Below are 17,462 nucleotides of genomic sequence, written 5' to 3'. Positions count from 1 at the left end.
TAAATATATTTTGTATTGGATTGGATACAGGACTTTGTATTGAATCCAATACAAAATATTTGAATTTCCCGCTACGACCCCCATGGACGGGCACGCGCACTGATATCATCAGGAATCGCCGAGGGACACGTACGCGAACGCCGGGTGTTCTAATTCTTTCTGAACTTCCATGCAAAAAGTGTTACATTTTTTGCATGGAAATTTATTTTAAATTGTAGGCTATAATTCACCGAATTACTCAATAATTACTTATAATTCACCGAATTACCGCATAACTCACCGAAATATGTCCAAAATTTTATAAATTTAATAATAAATTTTTTTATAAAACATAACATAAAAAAAAAAATCTTTAAAAAAAGAAATAGTGTATATTGTAATGTAATTGTACAGTAGCTTATATAATATATATATAATACAATTATATATATATTATATAAAGATTTCTTTGTGTTGGACTCAATACAGCTTTTTTGTATTGAGTTCAATACAAAGTTGTTTGAATTTCCCGCCCGCACCGACGCATGCAGTGACGTCACCGGGAAGCCCCGTCACTGCACTCGCCCGGAGAACACAGAAAAGAGAGGACGTGTCCGGAGGAGCTGCGGGGACCGGGTGAGTATTTTCTTACAATTGTAATCCGATTGTCATACAATGTATGACAATCGGATTACAGCACGTTTGGTAACCACCTGAAAAAAGTTCGGGTTTAACGCTTTTTGCAAGTGTTATTACCCCGAACCAAGGTCAGGTTTACCGGCCAGGTGGTTAATAATAATCTTAAACAATCTTAAAATGGAATATAAAATGCTGCGGCAGGCTGCAAGTAAAACATTGCTAATCTCATTCTTATGGTGACTTAATCTAGCAGGGAGTAGTCGCTGACAATAGTTTCGTGTTAACTGTCAAAGGATAGTGTCAGTGAAGCCAACATCCCGAGTTCTGGGTGCCATGATAAGTTTTTGTGTTACAGGTAAAAACAGCCTAACTGAGAACTGTGTAATTGGGTCAGTGGTCACAGCATATTTAGAGCTGTAGTAAATACACCACATAGAATATACATCTAACAGATATTAGTAAAGATATATATTAAATGTTTGATGTGTTACTAAAGTCTGACGCCATTGTTAAGACAGGTGACGGGCTTGTGGTGCAGTTATTCCACTTACACACGTATTTGCTTTCTTTCAGATCATGTCTGGCTCTGCTGTCTCTCATTGATTCATTTTGTTATATCTGTGGCAGTTTCACCATTCCCAGTCATAGGGTGAATATCACCACATTTGTAGGGCAAGCCTATTTGTCATATTTCAAAGTTACACTTGGTGATCAGGATAAGTCTTGGGCCCCTCATGGTGTGCAATGTGTGGAGGGATTACGGATGTGGACAAAGGGAACACGTGATAAGATGCCATTTGGTATACCTATGGTTTGGGGAGAGCCAGGAGATCATTTCAGTGAATGTTACTTTTGTATAGTGAAACCTTCAGGATATACCAAGAAAAATAAATGTAACATAGAGTATCCTAGTCTACCATCGGCTATACGCCCAGTGGCTCATTCAGATGAAATCCCAGTGCCGGTTACACTTCCCTCTCTTATAGAACATGATTATGGTGATGAACCAGGTGACAACAATGATGAAGAGTTTGATATTAAGGAGGACTCTGTAAGGGATTTGATCAGCATGAGTTGAGTGATTTGGGACTAACGAAGAACTCCTAACATCAAGACTGTGTGAGAAAAACTTACTTGAAAGAGGATCGAAGGTATCCTGCTTGTTGTATTGTCATAACATACCTGGTTTAATGGAGGAATTGGGAATTCCAATCTATAATTCAACTGAATGGCGACTATTCGATAGCTCAAAGCGGAGCTTAAAGTGTGTCCTCCTTCACAATGGCAATTGTGAAAAATATGCACACATAAAGAGAGTCATTGAGTTGTTGCAATATCACCAACACAATTGTGTCATCTGTGTTGACCTTAAAATGGTATGCTTCCTTCTTGGTCAGCAATGCGGATACACCAAGTATCCCTGTTATCTGTGCATGTGGGACAGCAGAACTCGTCAGAGGCATTGGGGGGAAAGGAATTGGCCTCCAAGATCTGCCCTAAAACCAGGAGATCCAAACATTCTCCATGAGCCACTTATTGATAGAATATTATATTCCCACCTCTGCACATGGAACTGGGTCTGATGAAGCAGTTAGTTAAAGTTTTGCCAACTGAAGGAGAATGTTCCAAGTTCCTCATGTTGGCATTTCCTAGCCGCTCATTAGAAATAATAAAGGCCGGTGTGTTTGATGGTCCACAGATTCGGCAGCTTATCAAAGATGAACATTTCATCAGGACAATGTCAGAAGTGGAAAAGAATGCTTGGTTATCATACAAAGCCATTGTCAAGGACTTTCTTGGAAACACACGAGCAAATAATTACACAGAAATTGTCCAGAAACTCTTGGAGAGATACAAAATGTTTGGTTGCAATATGAGCATCAAGGTGCATTTCCTGCGTTGCCATCTTTCTAACTTCCTGGAAAACCTTGGTGCCGTCAGTGATGAGCAAGGTGAATGATTCCCCCAAGGTGTGAAGGTCATGGAAGGACGGTATCAGGGTAGATGGGATGTACATATGATGGCGGACTATTGTTGGAGCATCCAGCGGGATTGTCCTAACACTGAACACTCCAGGAAAAGCTATAATACCTTAACCGCTTGCAAAAAAAATGTCATGGCGTAACAATAATCCTTTGTATAAACAAAAGAAATTTAAATAAACACTACATTCAAGTTATTATTTCATTATTGTTTCATTGTATGTAAAATTTGTATGTTTTTTGACAAAAATGGAGGGTACCCTGTATCGTAAAAACTGGATGTGATAGCAAAAACTGGGGTCATTTCTGGATTCACCACCCAAAAATCAGTAAAAAACAAGTGTGAGATCTAACTCAACAAAAAATGCGTTCCCCCGTGTAATCCAATGGAAACATTCTGTTTAATATATGTAGTGTGTGCTGCAATAAATTTTAGCCTAATTGCCTCTGTTATGTCTTTCTACAAGTGTATGTAACACAGATCACGGGATAGGTACCTGGTGTAGAGAAACCAGATACAGTGTTGTCAGTATGAGGTCCTTGGGCCGAGTCCCAGTGAGCGTCATTGACACCAGGCAATACACCAAGGTTCCCAAATCATCAGACTACAGTGGGGTGGAGCACTACAGCTAAAACCAAATGGCTTTACACAAAACCCATGTTTATTGGATGAAAGAACCTAGAAGAGAAGGCAAGCCCATCAGTTACGAGGATAGAGAAAGTCCAGCTTGACACACTCACTTAGTCCGTGAGGAAGTCCGGGGTTGGCGATGGACCTTAAAATGAATCCAAACTCTCCCTATCTTCACGAAGCCCTTCCTGAAATCCACTCAGAATTAGGGTTTCTCTCCCAAATGAGTCTTCAGGTGGCGGTTGAGGTCGTAGCGTCTGCCATAACTCTTGCTGCACTCTGGGCAGGTGTATGGCTTCAGTCCGGTGTGAGTCCTCTGGTGCTTGATCAGATCAGATCTGCTGGCACAGCGTTTGTTACATTCAGAACATGGATAAGGTTTTTCTCCTGTATGAACTCTCTGATGAAGGTTCATTTCTGACCGAGTCCGAAAACTCTTCCCGCACTCACAGCAAATAAAATTTTTCTCACCTGTATGAATCTTCTGGTGTTTTAAAAGGGTGTGGCTGGAGATAAAGACTTTCCCACACTCAGGGCATGAATACGGCTTAAGTCTTGTGTGGGTCCTGCCATGCTTAGTCAGTTGGGACTTGGTGGAAAAACTCTTCCCGCACTCGGGACAAGAAAAAGGCTTAAGGCCTCCATGGATGACTCTGCGGTGTATAAGTAGATTGAATGGTTTGCTAAAACAATACCCACAATCTGAGCATTGATAAGTCTCGTCTGAGTGAACCTTGAGGTGCTGAATAAGATCTTCATTGTTCTGGAAAGACTTCCCACACTCAGTACAACAAACCTGTCCACTGCTTGTGGCATTATCAGTAGGCTTTGGGAGGATCTGTCTCAGCTTTTTATTTCCGAGAACTCCCTGAGGCTCCACAACATTCAACTTGAAACAAACTGCGGCTCCATCTCTAACTTCTCCTTCCGAGGAGGCCTCCTGAGGAACAAGACTTGGTGGACATGGAGGGGAAACATGAGGTTCTCCTAAAGGTTTATCAGAAAAAAAGAGTTCCTCCTTAACCTGAGTGGGTGTGTGGTGTGTAGACACATTGGAGAGTGGAAGGTCTCCATCAATCGAGACATCAGTGTGGAGAAGATTTCCCTCCTCAGATATGGAGGGATGCTCAATATTAGGACATATTACATTTTCACTTGGGTCTGGTTCCTCCTTAATCTGAGTAGGTGAGTGGTGTGTAGACCCATTGGAGAGTGGAAGGTCTCCATCAATCGAGACGTCAGTGTGAAGAAGATTTCCCTCCTCAGATATGGAGGGATGCTCAATATTAGGACATTTTACATTTTCACCTGGGTCTGGTTCCTTCTTCATACCAACAGATACAAGGTGGGGGAGGTCTTTGGAATTCCATTCCTCCAGGGGCTCCTCCTTACAGGATGGAGATCTCTCATCAGATGGAGCTTCATCTGGAGGATCTGCAGGTAAGGCAGAAAGGGTTGGATAAACGAGGAGGAACATTTCCCATGTTGAGGTGTGGATATAGGAGACACATATACACAGGGTGACAATGTACATTGTATGCACAGAGGGGTCTAACAGACATCTTACCCCATGACCAGAGGGACGGCTGATTGTCCATCACATCTCCTTCTACACCTCCCTGTACAGAGACAATGACAACTTATAGGAACCATCCAGACACATCCCATAATAATCTCCCACATTTCCCGGCTCACCTCCCCCATCAGCAGCTCCATCATCTTGGTGATAACTTCTAGAATCTTCTTCATGTTGTCTCTCTCGAGTTTCATGGAGTGACATGGAGGAACCATGATGGTCAGATGGTCACCTGACTTCACGGGAGAACAACTCTGGAATAAAGTCATGACATGAATAGTGATGTCATGTGACCTCCCGTAATCCTCCTCACCGGTCAGGTCTGTGTTTTATTATAGAGAGCTGAGTCATGTGACCTCCCATAATCCTCCTCACTGCTCAGGTCTGTGTTTTATTATAGAGATCAGTCATGTGACCTCCCAGAATCCTGCACACCGGTCGGGTCTGTGTTTTATTATAGAGATCAGTCATGTGACCACCAATCCCAGCACAGACTCTGCAGGAGACTACAACTCCCATAATGCAGTGCGAGGGAGGAGGTGACTTCCTGTGTGTAGCTGGGTGAGGATGGAGGTAAGAAGTGCTGGGATAGCTGGGGGATGGGTGAGGACGGTTCCAGGGACAGAGGATGCTCCTCCCAGCTATGACATCATATGGGGGGATGCCTGTAGTTGAGCTGTAGGTAGGTGTTGGGTGAGTTATCTGTAAGGTTTGGTGTCATTTTATATGATGAGAAATGTCTCCTCCCCATACATGATCATCTCTCTTATATGTATGGAGGACTCATCACAGATCATACATACTCCATGCAGACACAACCATTGTTTCCCTTCCTTTTGTAGAGCTGAGCCAAGAGTGTCTTCACCCCAACCAACGTCTAAGCAAACATGGAGGACACCATGACCGAGAGGATACTCAACCTGACCCTGGAGATCATCTACCTGCTGAGCGGAAAGGTGAGGAGGTCACATGACCCTGATCTCTATAATAAAACATAGTCCTAGCCAGTGAGGAGGATTCTGGGAGGTCACATGACCCTGATCTCTATAATAAAATGGAGCTGCTGATGGGGGAGGTGAGCCGGGAATTGTGGGAGATTATTATGGGATGTGTCTGGATGGTTCCTATAAGTTGTCATTGTCTCTGTACAGGGAGGTGAAGAAGGAGATGTGATGGAGAATCAGCCGTCCCTCTGGTCATGGGGTAAGATGTCTGTTAGACCCCTCTGTGCATACAATGTACATTGTCACCCTGTGTATATGTGTCTCCTATATCCACACCTCAACATGGGAAATGTTCCTCCTCCTTCATCCAACTCTTTCTTTCCTGCAGATCCTGCAGATGAAGCTCCATCTGATGAGAGATCTCCATCCTGTAAGGAGGAGCCCCTGGAAGAATGGAATCCCACCCACATTGTCCATTCACCCAAAGACCTCCCTCACCTTGTATCTGTTAGTATCAAGGAGGAGCCAGACCCAGGTGAAATTGTAATATGTCCTAATATTGAAGATCCCTCCATATCTGAGGAGGGAAATCTTCTCCACACTGACGTCTCGATGGATGGAGACTTTCCACACTCCAATGTGTCCACACATCATTCACCTACTCAGATCAAGGAGGAACTCTTTGTTTCTGATGAAGAACCTTTTGGAGAACCACCAACTCTTGTTCCTCAGGAGGCCTCCTTAGATGGAGAAGTTACAGAAGGGGAAGTAGTTTGTTTCAAGTGGAATGTTGTGGACCCTCAGAAAGTTCCAGAAAATAAAAGTCTGAGAACGTTCCTCCTTAAGTCCTCTCATAAAAGTGGTGAAAGTTCTTGCCGGAACAATGCAGATCCTATTCCGCATCTCAGGGTTCACTCAGGGGAAAAAACGTTTCAATGTTCAGAGTGTGGGAATTGTTTTGGCAAACAATCCAGTCTGGTTTTACATTACAGAATCCACAGAGGCCTGAAGCCTTATTCGTGTTCTGAATGTGGGAAGAGCTTTGCCTGCAGGTCTGAACTAACTAAGCACTGCAGGTCCCACGCAGGATTTAAGCCGTATTGGTGCCCTGAGTGTGGGAAATTCTTCACCTCCAGCTCCACGCTCATCCGACACCAGAAGATTCATACAGGTGAAAAACATTTTATTTGCTCCGAGTGTGGGAAGAGTTTTCTGACTCGTTCACAAATGATTATTCATCAGAGAGTTCATACAGGAGAAAAACCTTATCCTTGTTCTGAGTGCAGCAAATGCTTTGTCAGCAGATCGGACCTGGTCAAGCACCAGAGGAGCCACACCGGACTGAAGCCACACATCTGTCCAGTATGTGGTAAAAGTTATGTCAGCAGTTCTGTCCTCACTCGGCACCAGAAGATTCATATGGTGGAGCAACGCTACTTCTGTGTAGAGTGTGGAATGGGATTTGTTAGAAGGGGGAAATTTTTGGCTCATGTTAAAGCCCACCGCCAACCCCAAACTACCTCACAGACTCCTACTTCAGGGCACCAATCTAGACCTTCCCTATCCTCCTAACTGATGGACTTGTCAGCTGATCCAGTTTCCTTCATCCAATAAACATTGATTTTGTGTGAAGCCATTTTGGTTTTAGCTCTAGTGCTCCATCCCAATGTAGTCTGATGATTTGAGAACCCTGGCCTGTGATAGCAGAGTGGAATTCCCAGACACACGCTCTACTAGTGATGCTCAGATTTTTAGCTCAGGTCGAGGTCTATTCAGCTGAATTTCAGGTTCGTCCAGGACCTCTGATGAAGCTCTGTGACACATCACTAATTTGATGGGAATCTTGATGTTTGAATCACTTTTATGGTAATTAATATTTAATTTATAATAAAGTATGGTTTTATTGCACCATGATTGACGACGCAGAGGCAGAAGGGTACCTGCCCTCATCAATAGGAGGGAAATCCCTACCCTGAGTACCTGACCTCCCCAATGGGGGCAAATCCCACAATCAGTACTTCAACTTATCAATGGGGACAAATCCTTACCTTCAGTACCTAACCTCACCAATGGGACAAATCTCCCATTTCAGCACCTGACCTCACGAATGGGGGCAAATCCCTACCATCTGTACCTGAACTGATCAATGGGGGCAAATCCCCATCATCAGTACCTGACCTCCCCAATGGGGGCAAATCCCACAATCAGTACTTCAACTTATCAATGGGGGCAAATCTCCCATCAGCACCTGACCTCACCAATGGGGGCAATTTCCCACTATCAGTACCTTACCTCACCAATGGGGGCAATTTCCCACTATCAGTACCTTACCTCACCAATGGGGGCAAATTCCCACCATTAGTACCTGACCTCCGCAATCAGGGGAAATCCCCACCATCAGCACCTGACCTTACCATTGGGGACCAATCCCCACCATCAGTACCTGACCTCACCAACTGGGGCAAATCCCCTCCATCAGCACCTGACCTTACCATTGGGGACAAATCCCCACCACCAGTACCTGACCTCACTAATGGGGGAAAATCCCCATCACCAGTACCTGACCTCACCAATGGGGGAAAATTCCCATAGACACACCCTAAAGTATTTGGAAAGTCTTCCAGAGGAGTGGAGGATGTTATAGAGGGGAACCCTCATATTATTGGGCATGGTAGCTTGATTGGTAAGCTTTTGCCAATAGATGGTAGCTTTTGCAAAAGGACTGTGGACAAGTTCATATTGGTGTGACCCCCATGACAATGGTTTTTATTTGGGGGGGAGCTCCCCTCCCCATTTGTCTTCCAGTACTCTATACATATGTCCAATTAACAATGGTTAAACATAAACTTATACTGTGGTAAAAATACATATTAGAGTGATATCACATGACCATGTGGCGTCAGTGGGGTGCTGGTGTGTGATTGGTGTTGCATTCAGTGGTGATCCCTCCAATCACAGATGTCCTCATCTGTAATTCACCCACATGTCCACCACTTATAGTTCCACAGCAGATCGACAGTGTTATCTTAAACAGTTTGGAGTCACATCCATGAGTCTACAGGCTCTATAAGTGGACTGCATTAGCAAACTGAAGTAAGGCACCCTGTATAGGTGTTGGGGAAGTTCTACTCAGTGACTCCAAAATAATAAATCAGCCATAAAAATGAATGCTCAACTTTAAAACATCAAAGACCTGGGAAACCAGAAATACTCCACCCAATGAAAATCAAGGGAAATCTCCTTGTGAGATTTCCACCTATGACGGTCCATCAGGATGACAACATAGAGTAATCCCTTCCCCCAATTCTTTGCTGTCACACAATGCGTTTTAGGGATTAGGGCCCACTTCTTCAGGGACTAGGATTAATTTATTGAGAAGTATTACATTATATAAAATCCTGCACCAGCAGGGGACGAGGACTTGCATATAAATCCCTCTCTGCAGGTTCTCCTCTCTCATAGCCTTGCTGTCAGGAAGACTGAGGGGGTATTCTGACCTCTCGGAGGTATGGAGTTCGTCCGGTGGGGAGGTAGCTGCTCGGGCTGCACTTGAAAAAGACATATATTAAAATCGTATACTGACTAGGAAGGGATGGTGCAACCCCAGGAGTAGAGAGAGCAGGAGGGCTGACAGACATGAGCTTGGTCAGACATTTAGAGTGACGCAAGGGACCCCAAGCCAATACCTTTGGCGTAGACCAGTCCAGCACTGGAGAGTGTTGTTGAAGTCACAGGAGGCCCAGAATGATTGCAGATGTACCAGAGGATGCACAAGAACAGTTATAATCTTGTTATATAGCACGCCAACAGACATTTCTATGGGTCTAAAGGTTGAGATAATGGTTCCATTAGCCAAGCATATTCTTTGACAAGGGTAGCGGAAATTAAATCAAAAAGGGCAAGCATGGAGTTGTTGTGGCAAATCTGGATTTTATAATATGGGAGAGAAGAGTGATCTAGCATGACCCCCCATGCTAGGTGCTAAAGTTTCCCAGTCTCTGTGGGCCACATGTAATAAATTGTCCTTTCTGTCCGCAGTAAAGGCAGAGACATAAATATAGACGCCGTGATTTTTCTTCTGGAGATAGTCTTGAACGACCTAGCTGCATGGGTTCTTCTGAGACAGGAGGAACAGTAGAGGCCCGAGTTCTAGAGGCCGCTGAAAGGACGGTGCTAGTCGTGGTTCAAAGGCCTTGCGTAAGTGAGATTCCTCCTGAAAGTGAATGTCAATCTGAATGGCCAGCGAGAATCTCCCGAGCAGCCAACTCATCTTATTGTGACAGTTTGCAGTTAAGTTTTGTACTTTGGCAGTCAAGCTCGCTTGGCACAATTATTTCGTATGTGTTTTTTATTTTAAACTTGTCCTTTTTTATTTTTTACAGGTTATCGGACAATGACATTATGAATCATAATGTCATTGTGGGATTCCTGGACCGTGGGAACTTTGCGGTCACAGCTAATTGAAAGCAGGTGCCTTCAATTAGCTGCAACCGCAGGCAATATGAGGGCAATAGAGGTTGAATGGAGATACAATCTCCATTCATACCTCTACTGCTCTGTGATTGGCTGAGAAATAGGAAACCCTGATGACAGCTCAAGCATCATCAGGGTTTCCCTTTGCTCAGCCAATCAGGGAGCAGAGCAATCAGCGGAGCTTTACTATGCTGACAGCTCTGCTCCACTGATCGTTTCTGCAGCCCTTGAGGAGCTGTGACATGTAATACACATACAGAACATGTCACAACTCCTCTAGGGCTGGGGGAGTGATCAGGGGAGCGGAGCTGTCAGCATAGTAAAGTTCTGCTGATTGCTCTGCTCCCTGATTGGCTGAGGAAAGGGAAATCCTGATGATGCTTGAGCTGTCATCAGGATTTCCTAGTTCTCAGCCAATCACAGTTTTCCCGCGTTTATCCAGCGGTTTAATTTTTTTAATGTTGCAAGCAACGTTTAAGATAACGCTCAAAAATGTGTCTGAAGGAAACGCCATGGTGTAGATTAGCCCATGGGAATGCAGTCCGTGTAGACAAAAGCTGCATACACACGTCCAATAATTATCGTTAGAAACAACCGATGAACAACTGATTGGCCAAAAAAAACCCAACCAAACCAAAGACGCCGACGAATGAGGATAATCGTTGGAAATGAACGACCGCCACGGTGGATCTGATTGGCCAACGATCTTTCACTATCTATCGTGTGTACAGTATCGTGTCGTTCAGTGATCGTGCATGTTTCTGGGGTACACTTTCTCCTTTACATGTCCCTCCCTGCATCGTTCAAACGATTGTATCTAGTGTGTGGACATTGTTGGTGGATTATATTTGAACGATCATATTGTTACAGCATGTACAGAATTGTGCACAATATGATTGTTAAAGTATAATCGTGCATAATCGTTGATCGGTCGTAATTGTTCATTTTCCAACAATAATTATTGGAAGTGTGTACCTAGCTTAATATTGATGTGACAGGCGCTCTTTAATCTTCATGTGAAGTTCAAGGGTATGTAATAGTGTTATGTATCTTTTTATATTGTATCCTTTTATAATGTATCTCTTTACATCTGTTTGGAGGCTGTAGAAGCTCTACACAGTGCTGAAAAAACCCTGAATTTTTCCCCTATTGACTTTAATGGTGTTCGAATTCGATGTTCGACGACCCAAATAATTATGTATTATTCAGCCGAATATCGGTCGAATCGAATAGTGACCTATTCGACCAACACTAGTCCTTAGCTTGAAATCCGCTAAACATGCGGATTCGGAAACATGGTTTATGCAAACTGTCACGCTTGGGGAGATAGGGCAACTAGGGTGTGAGCCCTGAGAAGTGGTGTGAGCACTGGGAAGTGGTGTGAGCCCTGAGAAGGGCCAAGGTGCAGAGCCTAAGCAGTAACCAGGTCTTCTCCAGATTCTCTAGTGGTGAGGGTGTTGCGCTACTGGTTACCCCCAGGTTGTGGTCCTTGGGTACACCAGGGTGGGCAAGATGATACCAAATCACTAGGCAGAGGCCCTCCTCCGGTTGGGTGGAGCTTACCAGCATCTTCCCATTTCTGCATGGCATGGTGATGGCTGGTCAGATCCCGGTAAGGGACTGGTATTGGCTGGGCACTGAGCTATAGGTGTGTGTCGGGTTTTATGTTTAAAGTTTGATATCAGTTTTTGCTCTGGGGGTCACTCTTTCTATCTCCTGATGGTAAGGATTAGGTGTCGATGATCTGCATTGGTTCCAGTATAAAGCACTTTGTGTTCAGTCAGCGGATCCCACAGACTTTGATTCATCTCTCCGCCATGTTGGGTATTCAGTCAATTGATGGCAATCAGAATTCTCAAATTTTGTGAAGTTTTTGTAGCGCTCAGCACATTCTGCACTCTTTGCTTTACTTGCACTGAATTTACAATCTGATACCACCAATCCCCAGGGGATCGTCTTTATAAGGAAGTTCCAGAGGATGCCCCCTGCTAAAGGTTACCTACCCCTGATATAGGACAACTTACCCCCCATCATTTGACAAGAAGGGACAAAGACAGAACAGTGGTGGGTGAAGTTTGCCATGGCAAACAATTGACTGTGGTCCAGTGGGCAGGAGTTGATTTATTGTGAATAAAGTGATCTGCCCTTCATTCAGGGCAACAATGCAACAAACTGCTTCCGGCCCGGTCATACAAAGCAAAACTGCAGCTACCTTGCCCTTGGGGTTGCCGGTGGTGCTTGTTGGTTCTTTCTCCGGAGGAGGAAATGACCACAGAACTCCCTTCCCAGAACTCATCCACTGCTTCAATTTGGTTCCCAAATGTCCTATTCGCTGGAATAGGGGCAGCTAGCAGGGAGGATGAGCCTGCAGTAGAAAGCCGTGGTCACCAAGAGCATAAATTGGCCCCCAGGAATCTTACTACTTGGAGCTTTCTATTATCTGAGTCAGGTTTACTATCAGCAGATTGAGGAAAGTAACAGGAAGCCGCCATATTTACTCCCCATCTTCCACTGATCATTGGCAGAAACACAGCTGCCATTCCAGGAAATACAAACCCAATATATGAGATTAGTGGCAGCTGGCAGAATCACCCCAGAGAGTAATCCACCATGTTTACCAAAACAAAACCAAACAGAACCATGATGACAGCTGGAAATCAGTACTGGCCGAACCAGGAAGACTGGGAGCTACAGAACAATCACATGTCTGCTGGTCACATGACCCATCCACCAATCCCTGCACAGACTCTGTAGGGGACTACAACTCCCATAATGCAGTGCGAGGGAGGAGGTGACTTTTCTGTGTGTAGCTGGGTGAGGATGGAGGTAAGAAGTGCCGGGACTGCTGGGGGATGGGTGAGGACGGTTCCAGGGACAGAGGATGCTCCTCCCAGCTATGACATCATGGGGGGGTGCCTGTAGTTGAGCTGTAGGTAGGTGTCAGGTGAGTTATCTGTAAGGTTTGGTGTCAGTTTATATGATGAGAAATGTCTTCTCCCCATACATGATGATCTCTCTTATATGTATGGAGGACTCATCACAGATCTTACATACTCCATGCAGACACAACCATTGTTTCACTTTCTTGTGTAGAGCTGAGCCAAGAGTGTCTTCACCCCAACCAACGTCTGAGCAAACATGGAGGACACCATGACCGAGAGGATACTCAATCTGACCCTGGAGATCATCTACCTGCTGAGCGGACAGGTGAGGAGGTCACATGACTGATCTCTATAATAAAACACAGTCCTGACTGGTGAGGAGGATTCTGGGAGGTCACATGACCCTGATCTCTATAATAAAACATAGTCCTGACCGGTGAGGAGGATTCTGGGAGGTCACATGACTCTGATCCCTTTTATAAAACACAGACCTGACCAATGAGGAGGATTCTGGGAGGTCACATGACTCTGATCCCTTTATTAAAACATGAACCTGACCGGTGAGAAGGATTTTGGGAGGTCACATGACATCACTATTCATGCCATGACATCTCCGTGACTCTTTATTCCAGAGTTGTTCTCCCGTGAAGTCAGGTGACCATCTGACCATCATGGTTCCTCCATGTCACTCCATGAAACCCGAGAGAGACAACGTGAAGAAGATTCTAGAAGTTATCACCAAGATGGTGGAGCTGCTGATGGGGGAGGTGAGCCGGGAATTGTGGGAGATTATTATGGGATGTGTCTGGATGGTTCCTATAAGTTGTCATTGTCTCTGTACAGGGAGGTGTAGAAGGAGATGTGATGGACAATCAGCCGTCCCTCTGGTCATGGGGTAAGATGTCTGTTAGACCCCTCTGTGCATACAATGTCCATTGTCACCCTGTGTATATGTGTCTCCTATATCCACACCTCAACATGGGAAATGTTCCTCCTCATTCATCCAACTCTTTCTGTCCTGCAGATCCTCCAGATGAAGCTCCATCTGATGAGAGATCTCCATTCTGTAAGGAGGAGCCCCTGGAGGAATGGAATTCCACCCACATTGTCCTCCAACCACCAAAAGACCTCCCCCACCTTGTATCTGTTGGTATGAAGAAGGAACCAGACCTAGGTGAAAATGTAATAAGTCGTATTATTGAGCATCCCTCCATATCTGAGGAGGGAAATCTTCTCCACACTGACGTCTCGATGGATAGAGACCTTCCACTCTCCAATGTGTCTACACACCACTTACATATGCGGGTTAAGGAGGAACTCTTTGTTTCTGATGAACCTTTCCAAGAACCTCATGTTTCCCCTCCATGTCCACCAAGTCTTGTTCCTCAGGAGGCCTCCTCGGAAGAAGTTACAGATAGAGCCGCAGTTTGTTTCAAGTTGAATGTTGTGGACCCTCAGGGAGTTCTCGGAAATAAAAAGCTGAGACAGATCCTCCCAAAGCCTACTGATAATGCAGCAAGCAGTAGACAGGTTTGTTGTACTGAGTGTGGGAAGTCTTTCCAGAACAATGAAGATCTTATTCAGCACCTCAAGGTTCACTCAGACGAGACTTATCAATGCTCAGATTGTGGGTATTGTTTTAGCAAACCATACAGTCTAGTTATACACCGCAGAGTCATCCATGGAGGCTTGAGGCCTTTTTCTTGTCCCGAGTGCTGGAAGAGTTTTTCCACCAAGTCCCAACTGACTAAGCATGGCAGGACCCACACTAGACCTAAGCCGTATTCATGCCCTGAGTGTGGGAAATTCTTTATCTCCAGCCACACCCTTTTAAAACACCAGAAGATTCATACAGGTGAGAAAAATTTTATTTGCTCTGAGTGCGGGAAGAGTTTTCGTACTCGGTCAGAAATGACCATTCATCAGAGAGTTCATACAGGAGAAAAACCTTATCCGTGTTCTGAATGTAACAAACGCTGTTCCAGCAGATCTGATCTGATCAAGCACCAGAGGACTCACACCGGACTGAAGCCATACACCTGCCCAGAGTGCGGCAAGAGTTATGGCAGACGCTTCACCCTCACCCAACATCTGAAGACTCATATGGTGGAGAAACCCTCATTCCGTGTGGACTCCAGGATGGGATTTCCCATGGACTCCGTTTTGCCAAACCCCATATGATCAAAATTAGTACAAAAAGAGAGGAACAGTAGGCAGGAGCCTTTTTTGGAAATAAGTTATTATTAAAGGTTATAAAACAAAAGCTATTTTCACTTTGTGGTACAATGCATGATTTTGTAGGTATCCCAGAGTACTCCTGGTGACGGTATTTCTAACCGTTAAGGGTAATGCCAAAGAGTTCCTGTTATCTGATTAACAATTTACAATGTCATTGAGGTTAAATTACAATTGGCAGTGATTGATAAATGAAATGTTTGGTATGGGATGTGTGGCTTTAGACATTAGAGAGGGTTCTTAGATAGAATGTCATATTAAACCTGGTAAGTGTAGTGATGAACGCAATGTAGATTTATATCACATTCAATGAAAAGTAAGTAAAAATGTAATGTGAAACTTCAGCGTTCAAATCAAAAATTATTTTAGGCAGGGTGTCATGCTTGGGGAGAAGGAGCCACTAGGGAGCGCTACAGCTTGCACCGGAGCCGTGTGAGCCCTGGGAAGGGCCAAAGCACAGAGTCTAAGCGGCAACCAGGCCTCCTCCAGAGCCTCTAGTGGTGAGGATGTGGCGCTGCTGGTTACTGCCAGGTTGCAGTCTTTGGGCACACCAGGGTAGGCAGGAAGAGACAAGGTACCAAATCACAAAGCAGAAGAGTAGTCTGGGAAAGCCGGGGTCAAGGCAGTCGGCAAGCAAGAGAGGTCAGGTCACACACCAGGGGTCAAATACCAGAGATCCAGGAAATAGACACCAGTGACACAGGGGACACTGGCAGCAAAGCGAGGCACAGCAATATCCAAAGACAGATAGGAACACTGGAACAGCACAAGGGAAGGGGATAGGGAACAACAAACTGGACAACGAGGGGTTAACACAGGAGCTGGACAGTGGAAACACTGAAACAACAGGTGAAGAGGAAATGCTCAGCAGAGCAAGGGGGCTCCGCACTAGTGGAGACATGTTGCATGAACGCACGAGTGCTGTGTCTGAGCTAGCTAAGTAGCCAGGGATGATTAGGAGGCTTTTTTGTGATTGGCCGGAGGGAGGGGCAGTACTGATAAAACTTGGGAGCGCAGGCACGCCCAGGGTCAGAACTGCCCGCATGGGCAGGAGAGAGGCGCCAGTGCTTTAGTGAAAAAGAGGTAAATGTGACACAGAATAAAAGTAGGTGGCCTCTGAATTGTAACCCAACTCTTCAGTGACCACCCAAAAACAGCCTGGTGGTTACTAAAAAGTGCTGGGAGGTGCGCCCAGCTAAAAGGGCTGGGGAGAACACAGGATTTGTAAAAGTTCAAAGACTTCATGGAGCAGGATTTTCATATGTCAAAGGGTTTTCCAATGTTAATATAAAGGGGGGAAAGGGTAACATTGAGGTATTTATATTTTTTATCATTCCTCTGTATACTTCTTAGGAATCAGATCTGAGGATCACACTGTGGTACAGAAAGAGAGAATTCTATTTTGGACTCACAAAGTGTCCATTAGCAGTAGTTTCCATAATACAATCCCGGTGGTACCACCCTTCACCGGCGACTCCCAGCAGTGTCGGATTCTAGGCTCCATTCTTCACATCCCCTGGGAAAGCCCGCATTAGCGGCATTACTGGTCAACAAAAAGAGCCAACAGATGACTGAAGTCCCTGATGACACTGCATTCTTCCTCTTTCTCCCTGAAAATGTACAAACATTTGGTGAATAGACACGGAAGCTGGTGAATATCCGCATACTGGAGTAAAACCCAATCCTCCCGTACGTCTGTGGTGGCAGGGAATTAATGAATGAGATCCATCGAATAGAAGACCTGACCTCCTCCATCCAGGGGGACTCGGGAGGCCCGGACCCCAATCTGGTTTTCCACCCGTCACGGCACCCATAACGGGGAAAAAAAATCCTTCCCGATTCCATCAGACAATCGGATGTTCCCTGGATCAGCAGTCTCTGTTATCTTTACTTTAAATCCTTAATCCCCAGTTATATTCTGTCTTTCTAGAAATCATCCAGCTTTTTCTTAAAGCAATCTATAGTAGTTGCTGAAACTCCTTCCTGAGGGAGCCGATTCCACATTTTCACAGACCTTACAGTGAAGAATCCCTTCCTTATCCGGAGCTTAAACTTCGTTTCCTCCAGATGCAAAGCGCGCCCCCTTGTGCTTGGTGAAATATATATACAGAAAATGTTTAT

The 17,462-nt window shown here is 44.9% G+C and overlaps 6 protein-coding genes across 15 annotated transcripts in view; 3 read left to right on the top strand and 3 right to left on the bottom strand.

Moving 5' to 3' along the window:
- The window catches only part of LOC140338957 (uncharacterized), a 275,025-nt gene that overhangs the window by 45,878 nt on the left and 211,685 nt on the right, over positions 1-17,462 (bottom strand). The gene's annotated exons all lie outside the window — the stretch shown is intronic.
- Positions 1-17,462, top strand: part of LOC140338972 (uncharacterized) — a 93,671-nt gene that overhangs the window by 20,809 nt on the left and 55,400 nt on the right. The gene's annotated exons all lie outside the window — the stretch shown is intronic.
- The window catches only part of LOC140338906 (uncharacterized), a 155,616-nt gene that overhangs the window by 119,920 nt on the left and 18,234 nt on the right, over positions 1-17,462 (bottom strand). The gene's annotated exons all lie outside the window — the stretch shown is intronic.
- On the bottom strand, positions 3,245-5,153 carry LOC140339048 (uncharacterized). The gene is made up of 3 exons (XM_072423578.1): positions 4,927-5,153; positions 4,799-4,850; positions 3,245-4,665 (listed from the first exon to the last, which is right to left on the bottom strand). The coding sequence occupies exons 1-3, from the start codon at positions 5,074-5,076 to the stop codon at positions 3,437-3,439; spliced, it is 1,431 nt and encodes a 476-aa protein (XP_072279679.1). The 5' UTR covers positions 5,077-5,153; the 3' UTR covers positions 3,245-3,436.
- Positions 5,361-15,701, top strand: LOC140339051 (oocyte zinc finger protein XlCOF8.4-like). Of its 7 annotated transcripts, none has more exons than XM_072423586.1 (5): positions 5,361-5,380; positions 5,650-5,763; positions 13,739-13,873; positions 13,950-14,001; positions 14,131-15,701. In XM_072423586.1, the coding sequence occupies exons 2-5, from the start codon at positions 5,695-5,697 to the stop codon at positions 15,285-15,287; spliced, it is 1,413 nt and encodes a 470-aa protein (XP_072279687.1). In that variant the 5' UTR covers positions 5,361-5,380; positions 5,650-5,694; the 3' UTR covers positions 15,288-15,701. The 7 variants fall into 7 exon arrangements, with proteins under 7 accessions (XP_072279687.1, XP_072279686.1, XP_072279689.1 ...); XM_072423585.1 differs by having other exon boundaries at positions 5,377-5,489; XM_072423584.1 differs by lacking the exons at positions 5,361-5,380; positions 5,650-5,763 and adding exons at positions 11,572-13,050; positions 13,318-13,431.
- LOC140339082 (uncharacterized) lies at positions 5,868-7,384 on the top strand. Its single transcript, XM_072423631.1, has 3 exons — positions 5,868-5,882; positions 5,959-6,010; positions 6,140-7,384. Exons 1-3 carry the CDS (start codon positions 5,874-5,876, stop codon positions 7,321-7,323), a joined length of 1,245 nt encoding a protein of 414 aa, XP_072279732.1. The 5' UTR covers positions 5,868-5,873; the 3' UTR covers positions 7,324-7,384.

This window comes from Pyxicephalus adspersus, chromosome 10 (genome assembly GCF_032062135.1).
Source record: "Pyxicephalus adspersus chromosome 10, UCB_Pads_2.0, whole genome shotgun sequence".
Classification (NCBI taxonomy): Eukaryota; Metazoa; Chordata; class Amphibia; order Anura; family Pyxicephalidae; genus Pyxicephalus; species Pyxicephalus adspersus.
Note: the sequence above shows the minus strand (reverse complement) of the source record. Positions and strands in the feature narration are given on the sequence as shown.